This window comes from Zonotrichia leucophrys, chromosome 3 (assembly GCF_028769735.1).
Source record: "Zonotrichia leucophrys gambelii isolate GWCS_2022_RI chromosome 3, RI_Zleu_2.0, whole genome shotgun sequence".
Taxonomy (NCBI): domain Eukaryota; kingdom Metazoa; phylum Chordata; class Aves; order Passeriformes; family Passerellidae; genus Zonotrichia; species Zonotrichia leucophrys.
The window spans coordinates 76,647,366-76,664,821 of record NC_088172.1 but is presented as its reverse complement, the minus strand read 5'-3'; the positions used below and the strand labels follow the sequence as shown (position 1 = coordinate 76,664,821).

The 17,456-nt window shown below is 43.0% G+C and overlaps 1 protein-coding gene and 1 long non-coding RNA gene across 2 annotated transcripts in view; one reads left to right on the top strand and one right to left on the bottom strand.

Annotated features, from left to right (window-relative positions):
* Nucleotides 1–9,662: 9,662 nt before the first annotated feature.
* LOC135444963 (uncharacterized) lies at nucleotides 9,663–10,230 on the bottom strand. Its single transcript, XR_010439385.1, has 2 exons — nucleotides 9,994–10,230; nucleotides 9,663–9,904 (listed from the first exon to the last, which is right to left on the bottom strand). It is a non-coding gene; the product is annotated as an uncharacterized LOC135444963 (long non-coding RNA).
* A 213-nt stretch (nucleotides 10,231–10,443) lies between these two features.
* Nucleotides 10,444–17,456, top strand: part of KCNK5 (potassium two pore domain channel subfamily K member 5) — a 34,588-nt gene continuing 27,575 nt past the window's right edge. The window contains exon 1 of the mRNA XM_064708905.1: nucleotides 10,444–10,787. Coding sequence (XP_064564975.1) covers nucleotides 10,602–10,787 — 186 coding nt within the window. The 5' untranslated portion in view covers nucleotides 10,444–10,601. The remainder of the gene's footprint in view (nucleotides 10,788–17,456) is intronic.

Here is a 17,456-nt window from a genome sequence, read left to right as displayed (position 1 = left end):
TGGAGCAGGTGGAGGAGAACCTGCAGGGGCCAGCATTCATTTGTTAGGCAGCACGCACCTGCCAGCAGGGGCATGCCCTGTGCATCTCCTCCGTGCATGCTCCGACATGCCCAGTGTCAGAGCAGGATTAGGAGCTGAGATGTGGGCATGCATTCTCAAGTGATGATTCCCTCTGACCTCCTCCCCTCTCACGTGGTGCAATCACTCGAGAGTCTCGCTGTTCCAGGCTTTTGACAGTCCAGAGGTCTGCAAAGGGTTGAGCCAGACTTGTTTTGTATTGCAGCTGAAATACATCTGGGACAATGGTTAAAAGGAGACCTGTCTGTCTGCAAGAGTTGGAGGATTTTAGAGGTATGGAGGGCTTCTGTCCATCTCCTATATAAATTGAATGTCTGAAAGAATAATTGGGCTGTCTCTTTTCCAATTCCAATTTCCAAAAGGCTTGTTTCTTTTTACTTGTCTCATTCCAATAACACTATTTTTTAAGCAATGTATTTGGTTCAGCAAGTGCACTTGGGAGCCTTCACCCATGTCCTCACAGCCCCTGTGCTCAGCTGAGCTCTTTCACAGCACAGCAATGCCCTGTGCCAGGCACCATCTGTGACACAATGCTCTATTAACCATCACTGCACGAGGCAGACACTCAAAACAGGAATATTTCTGAATAGAAACTGCACTGTCCAAGCATGAACAACATATAGAGATGGATCACTCAAACAGGACAAAGTGGTGGTATAAAACCTTTCTCTTTCCCCCACATTACTTGCAACCTTTATCTTTATAGTTCAGTAGACAGAAGGGCTTGGTGGTCTTTTCCAGAATGAGAAGAAGAAAAAAAAAATACCCTCACTTTTCCAAATGTAATCTTTCATTGTCTTTAATCAAAACTTGCCTATGTGTGCAGAAGTGTAACAAAAGTTATTTCTCACTTAGAGCCAACCTGAGCATTAAGTAGAAGCCAGGTGTTGTAGAAACCATGTGCTGGCTCTGTACACAGGGCTGAAATTCACTTAGTATTGTGCTGTGCACAATCTTTCAGGGAGAAAGTCAGTACAAGGAACAAAGAACATTCCAATTCTAGTAAATCTGTATTGTTGTATTACTATTGTTTTCCTATATATGTATCTGATTCAATTGTCTTCCCGTTTGGCCCAGCTAGTGTTGGTATCACAGCAGAGGCAGCTTACCCAGCTAGAAGGCAAGCTGGCTGCAGGACTAGCCACAGAGAAGATACCATGAGAAAAACCAGGATATGAGAAACTGCCAGAGCTCAATGGGAATAAGTGATGTGCCTAAAACTGCCCCCAGAAGAACAATAAATCTTTCAAATTTGGAGGACTTTCCATTATGGAGGACTTCATAACTCAGCTTTGAGAATGTGGCTGTTTCAGCTCTGGGCTTTGCATGTCACAGGTGGCCCATGTTGGTTTCAGCGGCTTTTTACAAGTGCCTAAAAGAGGATTTGTGAGTTCTGACATATTGTCTCCCTTATGTGAGACAGTACTTAGTGTTACAGAAAGATTCATCTTTTTTGTGCCATGCATTCCAGTTCATGTGTAACCGCCTACAATCACTTTTACCTACCTTACCAACATGGAATTAGCATAGTTTTAAGAAATAAAAATGTACTGGGAGCTATGGCTGTGTATTAGCTGCCTTTCTGTGGAGCTGAATTTTAAAGTCGGATCAGGTGTGCCAGAATCTCTTCTTCTACTCAGTCTGTTTAAAAGCAGGCATAAATGGTGTAAAGAGACTAACCAAAAAAGGCAGAGAACTGGATATGCAGCTTTGAAATCAGTTCAGGAGAATATCAGAGTAATTTTTTCCATTGTTATTTGAACACACTCATTACTGCACAGTACAGTGTATTCTTTGGAAAACGAGTGCATATGGGGGAACAGATTGGACAGTGTTACAGTCTGAAGTTATTTGCTATTCACTCTGCAAAGTACAACTGAAAACATAATTCACTGCAGGGGCTGACTGAAAGGTGCGTAGTGCTTGTGTGTGCATTGGCAAGCTGCCAAGATGCTCCTGTGAGCTCTTCCCTACCCTTGCTCCCTGGTCCTGAAGCGGGTGCTCAATTGTCCTGGAAAGCCTATGCTAACTGCAAAAGACACCTATGAAAAGACCACAAGATTATTTGATCTGCCTCCTTAGCAGTGCTAGATCCCATATTTTATATTATTCAAGGCCTTTTTCCCTTTTTTCTCTCTCTGCACCACTGTTTGAAGATATTCAATTCTTCTATCCACAGAGGACCAAATTCAAGCTTTATGTCTAAACCACGATCAATGTAAACTATATTAGATTTCTAACATGGAAAACTGCCAGACTCAGAGGAATGCTCCACACAGTGGGGACCATAAGGAAAGGTTCAGATTTGAATTGCATCTTAAAACTTGCAATCTCTGTTCAAAAACAGAGGACTTTGCATCAAGGTTAAATGGAGAAAAAACACTTTAGTTTAGTCACCCCAGACAGGAAAGCCAACTTTTTTCTGGAAAATAAAAATGATAGCTGGATTATGTGTGGCTGGAGTATCAGTGTGGCCCTGCTGCCCACAATAAGGCCAGCAAAGGCCTCCCATGGCAGCCAGCCTGTACAACACTTCCTGTAGGCTCCATCCCACCCTTTCTTCCAGTGGCAATAGCAGCCTCCCCACTGTGTCTTGCAGCTTCTACCATTGTTCTGTACTAATGACAGATATCAAAATCCCCTCTCTTCTTTACCTATGAACCCCAGCAATGTCCTTCTCACACTGCTCTGCTAACAGCTGGCAGATTTCCACAACATTATCATGATAATAGATATTCCAATTGTAATCTTCCCATGTTTTCCAAGCAGCCTGCCCTACAAACAGTCCAGGTATAAACAGAGGCAAAGGAATTTAATCTCTCTAAATGTCATACAAGGCATTTGTACACTCTGATAGCTGCAAAAAAAAACAACATACTTCCCACTGCCGAGAATAGATATTTGTTAGTCAAGGTATAATTGTGTAACTAGGGCTTTTCGCAGCATTAGAAGGAAATTGGGAGGCATGTCTTCAGTTGATACATGCAGGATTAATGATCTTGTCCAAAATGCTTGTAAAAGACTAGTGTTGAGACAAGCCCAGAACTAAATGAGGCCTCCTTTATTAAGCAAGGCTGCTGTATTTGCACTAGGCAGCACAGCAGAAGAAAGACTTCTCCAACAGCTCATTTATTTATCTGGCTTAGACATTACTTATATGCATGTTTTAATAGCTCTGTGTCGATTATCAGTTCCTTTAGACAAAATGGAAGTTGCATTGTCATTTGTTTATAACAGATACACACTGAAAAAACATACAACACAGTTAATGTCAACTGACAGGTTCTGGCCACTTCTCTCTAGTGAAAGCAGCAGTTTCTTCAACCCAGCTATGGAAAATGATGGTTTTGGTAGGGCAGAAGCAGATCTGTGATCTGTTGTAGACCTAGTACAATAATTTCAGTGAGACAGCCCAAGCTTGTCCATGTGGTTGTGACACAGCAGCAGCAATGCAAGATTGTAAGTTCCAGACTACTTTTAGACTTATCTTGGAAAAGGGGGAGTGAAGGGGTGGGGGAGTGTAGTTTCTGCAGGACACATTTCTGCACTCAGATATGGGCTGCGGTAATCAAATCTCTCTTAGGAAAATTAAGGGCTTCAGGCTTCTTGGTATATTGCCAGGGCAACCTTTACTTGGACAAAATGCTGCTGCTCCTCCTTCCCCTGTGAAAATTTCATCACAAAAGATGATGATGCAAATTGCTTTGTAGGATCACAGACACACCTTTATTAACTCTGATTGCCACTGAATTGCAAAAGTTAGGGGATAAGAGTGGGGAGCAGTGAAGCAAGGGTAGAATATGAAGCAGGCTCCCCAGCCTGGAGTCTTTATTGTTATAAGTACCCACAGTCAGTGAGAGTTCATGGCTGCTCAGCTGAATGAGCATTTGCAGATTGGTTCCATTATTTGCATACACTTCCTTGTTCCAAAGAAATCTTGCAAAAAAACACATGCGGGGAAAGCACTGAAATTTCTGTCTTGACTGAAGCAATGCCATTTGCAGAGTTCACCCATCTGCTTATTGACTTGATCTTATAAAATAAATGAACTAGCCCATTTAGTTTTTATTTCCTCCTCCTCCCCTTTTTCGCCTCTCTTTGGCAAAAGAAATAACTAATATTCAAAGGAAATGAGTTGTGAAACCTCTAACAGGCTGCTAACCATTAGTTTCTATAACCCATGTTGGCAATGCAGTATTCCCTGGGGATGTTCAGCCTCAGATGGTCCTCTTGAATGAACAAAAAGCTTGGGATGTCCACCTCAGTTTGGATGCCCTTAGAAAGCACCACAGCCTTTTATCTTGATGGGGTCAGTATTCCCTTCCTCATATTGTCTCTCTCCCAGCTGCTTCAGTGATTTTTGCAGATGCACAAGTGTAGTTATGAGTTGTGTATTCTTACACTCTGTGCCCTCCCTCAACCCTGCTTGTTGCCAGGCCTCCCCCAAACCTCATTGTTGGCACCATTGTGAGTCTGACCTGAGTTACCAGGACTTCCCCATGAGCTCCCAAAGGAGATCAGCAACATGGACAATTTGAGTCTGCTTCTATTCACTCGCTGCTTCTTCAGTTTCCCTGGACTGTGCTCCAGTTGTGAGACAGAATGAACAGAGCACTGCTGAGATGCTACACAACAAGAGGAAAACATCCAGCATCCAACTTGCTTTTCCACCTCAGTCATGGGTGATCTTGCACTTGGCTGTGACCATGCACACACATCCCTACGAAGTCACTGAGATCCATGAGCATGGTGCTCACCATGAGGCCTGGAAGTTAGGACTTGCAGGCAGCTTCTATGCTTAGAGCAATGACAGCACTCCTGTTGTTGACCGAAGCACCAGACCAGGTGAACGTTTTTCTGATGCTCTAACCCAGTCACCTTTGTGCCAAGTTACCTCCCAAGAGTCATATCTGCAAGTCACCTAGACTTCCTTGCTACTTTTACACTGAATTTTGGCATGTGGGAGGCACCACTGGAAGGCAGTAACACTGAAATCCAAGTTCCTCCAAAGTCTGTAAACACATCTCCTGATGACGGTCTAGGAGGGTACAAAGCTGAAGTTAAAAGCCACTAACAGCTTTGCAAGCCCTTCCCTTCCAGGACAGCTGTGGGAGTTAGTGCTCAGCCTTTGCTGTTTTCTTTCCCAATACCACATGGGACGGAGGAGAGATCACAAAGAACCATGTGACAGGGTAAGGGGCTGTGGAGACTGACTATGCCAGGAGCTCTTGTCTTCTTCCAAAATCCCTTTAAACACTTAAGGCAGAGGCTCATGCCTAGAGACTGCATGGGCCATGATCCTTCTTTCATTCCAGGACACCGAGCACAAAAGCAACTCGTGTCCACAGAAAACAAAAATCTTAAAAATCCGTATTCCTTTAACTGTATGGAGCCAGCTCTTTCACTTACTTACTCAATCTTTTCTTTCCCTAGATAAGACCCAATCTAACCTCACAAGCTGTTGCTGCAGGGTTTGGAACTGGAGAACAGATGATAAAAATATGATCCTTTTCAATGTTTTTTCAATGTATAGCTGTCTTCATTTGTTATCCACGAGGCTCTATTCACCCAAGAGGAGAAACAAAAAAGCCTTGAACCTTCCGTCTGCTTTCCCACTGCCAAAATTAATGTGCAGACTTTTTTTCTATAAAGGGAAGAGTTAGGTGGGAACAGCTCTTCTGACATGTTGACTAACAAAACGTGAGTGCTACACACCGTGCATGGAAGGGAGCCCAGTTTGGATTTGGGAGCTGCTCAGTCACATACAGGGCCCTTCATTGCACAACCTGGCACACAGACACACAGCTGTGCAACCCAGCTGCGAGACGGGGGAGGCCAACAGCTCCTTGAATTCCCCCCTGTAATCCAGCACTGCCACATTCAGGCAGTAACACTGGGGAAGGTATGCACTGCATGCACTGCATGACACCAGACTGATAAGAGTTAAAATAAACTGGTTTGAGAAACAAGTCTCAGGACGGTAGGCAAACATTCATCCATATTACTACACACAAATAAAATTTAATTCCTTCTTAATAACCCAAAAATAAGACTTGACAGTGATGTTTTATTTAACAAAATAACAGATTGTTGCATATTCAGTGACTGTTACCATGGTGCTCAGCTATCCTTGAGCATATTATCTAGAAGAGTAATGTCCTCCGGGTATCATGGTGGTAAAAGCCAGCCCAGGACTGACATTGTACAAGTCTGTCTTTTTTTGTAGAGCTGTATTCTGAAATGCTTGGATCACTGACATGAATGTCAGCATGAAGGACTGCCATAAAGCTTCTGGCACTACCAGTGAGGTCATGATGGAACAGAAAGAGAAGGCCAGAGTATTTCTTTTTAAAATATTTTGAAGGAAAAATGTTTAGTGACTGCTATGGATGGCTGAGGAACAAGGCAGTCAAAGAAACAGATGCAGAAAAACAGCTGAAATACCTAGGCTTCTTCCTGATACCGAGGCTTCTTCCTGATGAAGACATTTCTCTCGAGCACGGCAGGTACCTCAGTGAAAAACAGATGATCCAAATGCATACTTTTCTTTGAACATATTACAGCCATTCCACACAGGTATTGTACTCATCACCAGTTATTCATTAAGCGGCATGACTAACATCTGTCATGTGGTGTTTGTTCACTCATTATCTGCCCATGGGTAAAGAAGTCTGCTGCAGTGGTATGCAGGTTGTTTTGGTAAAGGTTTTTATTATGATTTACTATGTGTTACTGTACATTCAGAGGATAAAATGTGCTTTTGTAAATACTTAAGCCAAAAGGTATGAACAATCCCATGGAGAATTTTTGAACTTTCCACAAATGCCTCATATAAAATTCTGCATCATCTGCAAACCACCCTTACCCTCTCTGTGTGCACTGGACTGCATCAAAGAAGCAAAACTGCTCACAATAGTCACGACAGGGCACCCCTCAACTTAGTTAAACCACCCATGGCTTGATGCATAATACTTGAAGGAAACGTTGGAGGTGTCTAAATTTCAACAGTTAAAAAATAAATTAAAGATGCAGAGTTGACAGGCATTGAGAACAGTCATCAACCAGCCAAAAATAGGCTTCTAAGTGAAAAATGGCAGAGGCTTGAAGAGAGGCCCATAGTTCATACCCGGTATAACATGCAGTCTTTGCCACTACATGACAGGTTTCTTTTACCCAAATAATGTCTTTTACTTGCTCCATCTAAAACATTTTCTGACATTTATTCATTCATTCCAGGCTGCCCTAGGAAACATCTGTACAGCAAATGTGTCTTAGACATACAGCTTGGATGAAAGAGATTTCCTTTTGGACTGGACAGCCTGAAATAATGTCCTATGCAAATAATACAAATGATTGATATGTGTGGTATTGCTCACCACAGTGCTTTCTGCTGTTTCTCCCTTGATTTTTAATGAGATTTAAAAGCCTGTGAGTGAATAACCCCAGCCTTTTGATTAACTTAGCTAGCATGAAAAGCTGTGGGGCCTATGTGGCAGGTGCTGTGGGTTGACAATAGGGGTACTGTTTAATCCAAGGGAAACAAAGAGGAGAAAAGGGCCATGAATAAAAGGATATAGGATCTTTTCTGAGGTCAGGACAAGCATTTTAGATCAGGAGGTGCAAAGAGAGGCCAGCTACACAAAACATTCCTTCTTGCCACACTACTTGGCCAGCAACATGAAAGTGTAACTTGTAATTTGTTCTGCAAAAGACAATGGAATCAAAGTGAAATATCTAAGTGCCTGAAGTTTGTTGGTACTCAGTGGATCACCTCTACTTGCAAGAGTAGCCGGTTATGGTTCCTCAGGGAATAAACTATTCTTCTGGATGTTGCTCCTTACCAGGCTCACCTCTTTTAAACCCAGAGAAACACAAGGAGACAGTCTAACAAGTGCAATAGCATTTCAACACAGGGAAAAACGGTATGTGATTTACAGGCTTGTTTGTTTTTAAATATGGACTGACTCAGTTACTGGGAGTACTAATTATGCAATCAGTGATTGGGAGTTTAGAGTGGAAAGTAGAAATGTTGAATCAAAATCACAAACAAACTTTCTGTAAAATGCCTGAAATTGTTTTTGCTCTTGTCTGCGCTCTGCAACTGCAGTGGGTTCAGGGTCATTCGTGTCATTCCTTGTGCCTTTAAGATATTGTTTCAATGTATAAATGGGCCTTTAGAGACTTAAAGACAGATGGAGAAGAGTACAGTTTCAAAATTTAATCAAATACCTTCCAGTTACGAAGCACAGATGTTCAGGGTCAGGAACACACAAGCACAGCATTGCTGTAATGTACTGCTGCGGCTGTCGGAGTAACCTAACCACTTACAGGTGACTCAGAACAAGGTGCAAGAGCACCAAAAGGAAAATTATATCATAATTTGCCTACTGAAAGCTCTTCAATTCTTTCAGTCACTTGCCATAAGTACTTACATACAATTTTTTAAAATCGGCGAGTGAGACAATGATAGATGCTCACATTATTCATTTGTGGCCAATGGCTTTTCAAGTTTTGCAAAGGTCTTGGGCCAAGTGATAACACCTGGGAATAATTTTCATGTGGTAATTGTGCATCTTGAAATTCTTTTCCTTTTAATTAAAAGGAAATTACAGCCTTTCAACTTCATGAAGCATCCCCCATTTTTCCCTTAATAAAAAAATTAGCATAATTTATGACATTTAAAAAATGTTTATTGATGTTTTTTCCTGCTATTCCCTCTAATACATATAAATTATTTTTTTTAACTACTGCAGTTTGAAAATCTTTTTTTCTTTTTAATGCTTCCTTTAAACAACTGGAAAATCTTTTTTTCTTTTTAATGCTTCCTTTAAACAACTGGAAAATCCCATGCAAAGACTGATCACTTGATGTGCTTGTGGATTTCGTAGTTTCTCCAGTCCTGCTTTTAGGCTGCTAGGAACTTCTTGCAGATGTATTTTTATTGACCACTATATACATTAGTGAAAGGACTGCTTAAGGACCATGTGATTTTTTGGGGGCAATATCACATGAGTATACATTGTGCCTGATTGTTTTATATAGGTATCTCTAACCAGTGCATGTTCCTCTGCCTTATACTCTCCTTTTTGTTCTGTTATACTCTCTTGCATATTTTCTACCTCTCTCCTTTGTCTTTCCCATTCTCATCCATTCCCCCACTTCCCATTTCAACTATATCTGCACAGGTTTATCTCAGCCTTTTGATTTCTGTACTCCAACTGAGTACCTATACACCCCAAATCTCTTAGTGTTGATGCAGTTGGCATGAACTACTCTACTTCTTGAGTGTTTACTTCCTGTTGTGGGGGCTGAAGGAGAAGCAGAACAAGTTACCCTCACAAAAATGATGTTTGTAAGTCCACACCAGAAGCACTTTGCCAGTGTGTTAACACATCACTGTATCTCTCCCTGACCCATTTAAATTCGAACACAGAAGGGCAAGGGCTTGTGCGTGGCTGTAAGTGGCCCCAGAAGAGGGTTTCACAAACAGGATGAGCTTCAAGAGAGCTTCAGCTTGGAAGATATTTTGAGCATCTTATGGAAAATCACTACCCAGTGTTTCCCCTCCCTCCCAAACACACAGACAGGGACATAGCGATATTTATTGAGGGTACCAAAGGCATGTAAGAAATGGAGATGCAGTTTCTGCTCCTAGTGAACTGTAATGCCCACGTGTGGTCGTCTCAGGAAGGGTGAAATCTGCCGACGAACATCTTTTCTCCTCAAAGCTCCTGCTCAGCTTCCCCTCATGCTTCCACACATCCAGGAAAGCCACAGGTCTCATTTCACAGCCTCCCGGCGTCGAAAACGAGAAATTCCGCTGAACCTGCCGGCATGAGGGAACAAGTAAAATAAAACTGAGCGACGTTACTCCTTCTTACCCTGACTCTGGGGAAAAGACAGAGAGAGACGCACGGACAGCTGCGGGCGCAGGGACCAAGCGCGCTGAGGGAGAAGAGGCCGGGGCCGGGCTGCCCTCCCGGCCCCACACCGGCTCCCGGCAGGCAGGGCGGGAAAAACGGAGGTCGCGGCCCCGCTCCCCTTCCCCCAGGCGGCCCCTCGGGGGCTGGCGATGGCGATGGCCGGAGCCCACCGCCTCCCTCCTGCGCCGCGCGGATCGCCCGCCCCCGGCCGGGCCGCGGGCCGGGTCCCGCCGCGCCCCGGCGGCCGCTCCCCGGCGGCAGCGCCGCATGCGCGGGCGGGGGTAAGAGAGGAAGCGGGAGAGCCCCAGATTCAAATCGCTATTCTGGAGGGAGGAGAAAACTAGGAGAAGGAGACAGCCCGGGGGGAGTGGAGGGAGGAGGAGAGAGTGGGAGGGGAGTGTGGAAGGGGAGTGTGGAAGACTCTAAGGGAACGCGGCAGAAGTCGGGAGTGGAAGCACGGCAGACGGCCGGGGTAGGAAGAGGTGTCAGGGGAAGGACAGGGCGGCTTTGGGCACCCACGGCCGCAGCGCGGGGCACACGCTCCGGCTCGCCCACCCGCCGCACTCCGCCCGCCCGCCCTCCTTGCCCGCCGCCAGCACCATGGTGGACAGGGGCCCCTTGTTGACCTCGGCCATCATCTTCTACCTGTCCATTGGGGCGGCGATCTTCGAGGTGCTGGAGGAGCCCCACTGGCGCTCGGCTACCGACAACTACAAGCGGCAGAAGACGGAGCTGCTCAAGCAGTTCCCTTGCCTGGGCCAAGAGGGTCTGGACAGGATCCTGCAGGTAGGTACAGCGGGCGCCGCCGGGGCGGGAACCGGGGTTAGGGCCGGGGGTGCCGGAGGCAGCAGCAGCAGCAGGTGCTGGCGGGCGCCCTGGAGCGGAAAACCCCGCGCCCGTGGGCGAGCGGGCTGAGGAAGCAGCCGGGACCCGGCACAGCTCAACCGTGTCTATGCCTTCACAAAGCCCGGTGCCGAAAACCTGTCCCTGGAGCGGGAGCGTAGGGAAACCTCTTAATCGTTCCTAACTACTTAATGACAGAGCTTGCTCTTTCCCTCTGAGTCCTGAAGGAGCTGGGGGTTGATTTTCAGCGGGCCGGCCCAGAGGTGCCGCCCGGAGCGTGCTCCCGCCCGCTGCTCAACCCGGCGCCCGTGAATGCGACTCTTGTTTAACACCCACGGTGGCTCCTTCTGCCTCAATGGGTGTTGTGTTAAGAGGAAGGGAAGGTGAAGCCAAGCGTCTCGATCCTCTTGTGTTTGGTCTGATTTTCTTCCCTTTCGCTTTTTTAATTTCTTCCCGTACTAAATGCTGGAGAGGTGCCTGGGGGTCCCGCGGGTCAGTCGGGGTAACGGGAGGAAAGGGTGCCCGGCTCGCACGGAGGGATGCTCGCAACTCCTGCGCTGTTATACTCTAGGAGACTGACTTTTTCCCAAGCCATAAGGAGTTGATAATGGTCCTGTCTCGCTCATCCGGCAGAATGCTCTTCAAACCTAATTCTTAATCGATAGCGTGTATTAAATCCGAGAGCTATATAAACTTACTGCCTTCTTATGGATGTGGAATCTGTTAAAATGTCGTGATAAGCAGTAGTGAACGATGAAACACAGACTGCCCAGATGTGTGGGGCTCCAGTGGTGAGAGTGAGCCATTTGGGACTTTTATTTCAGAAATGTTTATACCGAGTAATATTTTCTGTTCATTATGTTTGGATTTTTAATAAAATTATTTTATTTTCAAATTCACTAAAAGTCGATTAAAATGCTCAAATACAGAAGAATGGCGAAGTGGCTCATTAGTTTTCTTGGTGTAATCGATACTATGCAAGCTTGGAAGAGTATAGATTCTTTATCCTAAAAGTTTGTGGTTAAAGTTCTCTTTCTTCGGTTGGTGGCTTCCTTCTGTCTGCTTCAGATAGCAGAGCGTTCTGGTGGCAATGACCTTATTGTTCCCGTCTTAGTGCCCTGCTAAGTGTCCGTGGTATTTTGTGGAACAGGTGGATAGAGGCTTGAAACTATAAGGAGATGCTGGAAAATGAAAGACATGTTATGTGTTTGGAGTAGGTTTTTGCTGTTTTGGAGTCTTAATGAAATCTTACTCTAGGTTATATCCCAAACCTGTTTTAATGTCCTCAGGGAAAAAAGCATTGTTTGGATTGAGATGTGCCTGGCACACTTAACTTGCTGCAGACATAATGCAGGATCTACATTCTGCCTTAATTTATTATGAAAATTATGTTGGTATGAGGGAATCATTAACAGTGTTTTATGTTTTGTTGTTTTTTCCCTTTATGAGTATCACAATGAATCCTGAAGTGGTAGCAAGTTGGGGGTCTTTTGGTTTTGTTTTTTTTTTTCTTAAAATACAAATGATAATGAAAAAGTGTGGAGGGCCTTTCCTCTCCAATGCATTAGCTCCTGCTGATAATATCATACATGGTTTGAGGTTTCCCTCTGCACTTCTTCCAATCCTATCCTACTTTCCATGTCTAGTCTTGTTAGTCTGATGATCCCACATAGATATTCTGTTGTCATCCTAAATTCAGGTTTGCTCAAATGTAAATGCCTTTATTTCATAGTTATTGGTAACTGCAAACTTTACTGCCTGCTGTCTTTTAGAGTTGTAGTTTTGTGCCTGTTCATATTCAAGTTCTATATAAGAAGTGATGGTAAAGAGGGGAGTGTGTCATATTTGCCAGAGGACAATGGTAGGGTGAAATCTAACCTAGCTGAAGCTAACTGATTGCGGGGGAGGGGGGAATCATGTAAGGACATCAGGATTCTGTCCTAAATAAGCTGTAAAGAATATCAGAAATAGTCTTTGTAGTTGTCCTTTCTCAGCCACTCACTGCTGCTTCTCTTGGGTTCTGCCGAATCTTTAAAACATTGCTTGCATCTCTTTCACAAAACCTGATCATCCTCTTCTATTATTAAACCTCCAAATTTATTCTCTATTCACAACCAGAACATGTTGATTTGAAAAATGGGCTTTTAACACCTCCCCACTCATCCTCATCCCCACTGCTATCTTGTTCCTCTGAGCCTCCTCTTCTAGCTTCTTCCAAAGACTCCCTAAACTTGTGCTTGGGATTTTGCGTGGTTTAACTAATTTTTCTGCTGTTGTCTCTTTTTTAATAGGTAATTTCATCTTGAAGCCTTTTATTTCACTCTGATGTTGGTCCCCACTGATACTCTTGTGACTTTGCTGTTACTTCTCTGATGTTCTATTTAAGACCCCCATTTAAAACATACTGGATAAAGTTCTTCAGCAAATATCACCAGCTGTAGGATTTTAAATGGATGTTGGTAAAATGAAAGATGCCAAGAAATGTTCAAGTTGGACTAACAATGCCAATTTTGTTTCCAGAAGCAGCCTGAAAGGTGACAAGGACTGACTTATTCAGAGACCGGTCTCTCTGCTGCCCTTGTTCCCCACCCAGGTTAGCTCGTGTGTTCTTTGAGCCTAATGCTAGCTGTAAGTGCAATGGAAACTGTGTGGAATGGCTACAAAGCCAGATCTGTAGCGTTGATCTTGAGCACTTAAAAAGACAAATAGGTTATCAGCACAGATTCTCAGCTCACGTACAGACCAGCACCTCTGTACCAAGAGTTTGACTGATTATTAAGTAGGCTGTATTTAGTCAAATACTGTCTAAAGTTTATATTCTGTAATAAAAATTTCACAATGTATTACAGTAGAAATACACCACAATAAATGTTTATTGAAATGTGTTTAACACACTTGCAAAAATTTACAAGCTAAGTATTGTAGGATATGCTAAAAAGAAAGCCTTTTCCCTCCATCCTGAGAAATGCCTAAAAATGAACTTGCTTAAAAGCAACTTTTAGGAGTCTCTTGTGTGAAGAATCCATTTGCTTTTGATTGTTGAAAGTACCATACTATTTATCATAACTGTAAGAGGTAAAGTACTTAAACACTTCTCAGAGTAACGTTATGTGGACCCTGATTTTAAAGGTAACCGACCCTGGGCAGTGTATAGGCTGGTTTCTGCTTGTCCATGTTCTTCTGGGTAGAGCTGATTGCTCAGATATAAATGTGGCTGAGATGCCACATTATTCACATTATTTAAGCCTCCAAAGACCCTCAACCACAACTGTGTATTGACACAAGGAGCTGTGTAATCTCCCATCTCTATGTACAATTACTTTGGAAGAGAAATGTCTCATAACTCTTTGGAATGTGTGCAGAAATTAAAATTGTTAGTATTAATGTCACTATATCGTATTTATCTTCATTGTAGGATCTTAAAAGTAGTGTAACACCTTTGTCTGTTGATACAATTCTGTGGCTTGTCATTGCCACTTGTTTCAGTGGCCCTAAGTCCTGGGACTCTTTAGGATGGGCAGCAAAGCAGGGATCCAGCGATGACACTTTTATCTACCCTGCTGTTAGGAGGGAGTTTGGAAGACTGAGCCAAATATAAGGTGATTTGGTCATTTCCCTCTCCTCCAGTTCCTTACTTTTACTCTTTATTGCTCCATCCTGGTTGTGAAACATCAGCTTTAATGATAAAGGAGCTATTCATGCAAGGAGGTGCCCTCTTGACCCTCAATTTTGTCTACTCACATGTGCAAAGGTTTGCCTACCCTGGGCCACGTCTTATTTACCAGGAAATCTTCTACTTGCCCACCAGAGTCATTGAAAAATGATACCGGTCCCACTGATAAACATCAAGGCTGGTGAAAAGAAAGGGAATCATTTGCAGATGAGTGAAAATGGTTGCTTTCAAAACAGTAATAAAATGAAAAGAGAAACTGCTGCCTGTGTTTAGGGGAAGCAGACAAACATACTGAGTATGAGAACAAATAGTTGGAGTCTTTATTTGAGAAGCGTGTAAGACTCTAAGCAGGCCTGAGATACAACTTTAGAAACCAAAATGTTTAGACTTAAAGCCCAGTGCTGTGAACAAACATTTTAAAAAACTTTTAAGGAGGGCTGCTGTAATATACATGGCACATGGTTTATGCTAAAGAAAATAACAGTTAAGTGGATTAATACTGGTTTCTCCCTTGGTTTTTAAAGCGTCTTCACTTTTCACAAGTACCTGCAGGTGTATTTCCAGGATTTTTGTTTGTGTTTGAAGATGGTGAAGCTTGCTTGAATATTCTTGGAATTTATCTTAAATTGTTAAGAATATTCTCTCATTCCAAATGTTGTTTCCCACGTTGCTTTAATTTCAAGCTGCTTTATCTAAACTTCAAGGTTTAAATCTATGTGCAACACTTTTGAGAGAGTCTGCAAACTAGAAAAACTAAAGTTTTCTTAAAAACTTGAACTATGTCTTCAATGGTTTATTCAACATGTAACAGAGATGATGGCTTTTGCTTAGGCTTTATAGAGTGATTTGTTTTTCAATGTAAAGTTAATAGGGGCATCTTTTTCATAATATTTTCCCTTTTTTGTGCTCTTCAGGAGATGGATAAATGAGATTCTAGACTTACTTGAGTTTGTTTGTTTGCTCTTTACCATCCTGATCCCTTCCATTGGAGATATTGAAGGTGGGGTGGATAAATAAGGAACTGAGAGAACTCTGTTCTCTCTCTAAGCTGAGCATCTTTCAAAGAAGGACAAGTGACTGCCAATGAAACAAAGTTGTTAACTACTTCTAATACCTTTCATATAAAAACTTGACAGTGTAAATTAAGGTTTATGCATGTGAGGAAGGTATTCCTAGATTGTTCAAATTTATATCTTAATTATGCATAGTCCAAATTCAGCAGCTATGAACTGAGATGAAAATGTAGGACTACTGTTCACTGAGGTGCCTCAGAGTGTGACTTAGGGATACTGCCACTGCAACATTAGAGAAGAATTGAGGACAGGCAGCACAGAATTGTTAGGGTTGGAGAAAACCTCTGAGATCATTGAGTCCAACCTTTGACCAAACACCAACTTGTCAAATGGACTCTGGCACTGGGTGCCATGTCCAGTTGTTTCTTGAATGCCTCCAGTGATGGTGACTCCAGCACCTTCCTGGGTAGTCCATTCCAATGCTTAACAGCCCTTTCTGCAAAGAAGTTCCTGCTGCTGTCCAGCTGTGTTACCCCCCAGCTTTTCTCTGTGTGTTTCTACAAGGCAACCAAATGTAAGCAGGCATGCTTTTCTGTTGTGTTTTCTTTTTTTTTTTTTCCTTTTTCCCTGTTTAACCATTAAATTGTTTGAACTTTCTTGGAACATAGTTAAACAAAGCTGATAGTGCATACACTGCAACTCTGCTGATGGAGCAATAGCAATCGATCAGAAGCCATAATTTTTTTGCTATGGGCTTTTCCTTTTTCCTGTTATGACCTTAATCTTTGAGTGTTCCTAGTATGCTGTCCTTCTGTTACCATAGAATTGAATGTTTGTGTTACCTTGCATGTTACCTTCTGCTACTAGGTGTGTTTTTGGCAAGCTCTGCTCCAGAGACCATGGCATGCAAGTAGTTTTGCAAGTTATCAACAGCTTGTTCAATGCTTTGGTTCATACTCTATATATGGTTTTTGCAAGATACCTTCTGTAACCAGTGAAGATACAGTGTAAGGATGAGTTAGTACAGATTTCCTTCTTAAAAACAAATAGTTGTTTTTGCTGTGTATTAATAATTAAACACAATGAATTGTTTTGCTTTTCTCTGAATGCTGTTGACTTTCAGAACAGTTGTTTTCCTTGCTGGTAGTGCAATTAGATGCTGACATAATAATACACAACCCAGAAACAAGCTGGATTGCAAGTGAGAGTAAATAATCTGATCAGCTGGAGAGCAAAGGAGAATGCTTGTGCACTTTGGTGCTGTGGATCTGCTGATCACAGTGCCTGTGATTTGCAGAGGTTTTATTTTGTCCTGGCACTTGTTTGATTCTATGGATTGAATGCATAGGAACATGTAGTTAAATTTCTTCCTGGAGTAGGCTGGAAGATTAGTATGTCCTTGGGCTTTGTTTAGTCCAAACTGAGCTCATCACAAACTGAATCTGCTCTGTAGTATGTAACAGAACACGGTAACAGGATGAGTGGAAGAGTTGCACTCTTCAGTTAAATTAAAATCCAGAAGCATCACCTGTGGTGCTACTGACATCCTCAGGAGAGCCACACGTTGAGGATTGAATTTTCAAAATAAGCATGTAATATGTACTCTGCATTTTTGCTAGCTCTGTCTGCTGAGGGGATGCCTTGGGCTTGAAGGAGCTTTATCTTCCTTTTTTTTCCTGTCTTGACTCTGTCAGGTCCGTCGTCATCATCCCTGCTGGTTCTAGTATTGGTAGATCTTTTCTTTAAATCACCAGGTTCTTGAATTGTAGGCAGGAGAGATTATTCCTAGGCATGTATCACCCTAGTAGCTCTATTTACAGTCAAAACAGTAGGGAAGTGATTCCTTTTTTTTTCCCCCTGCATTGTGTTGTGTGAACTCAAGTGGATCAAATACACTCTTGGGTGCAGAATAGCTTCTGAAAAATC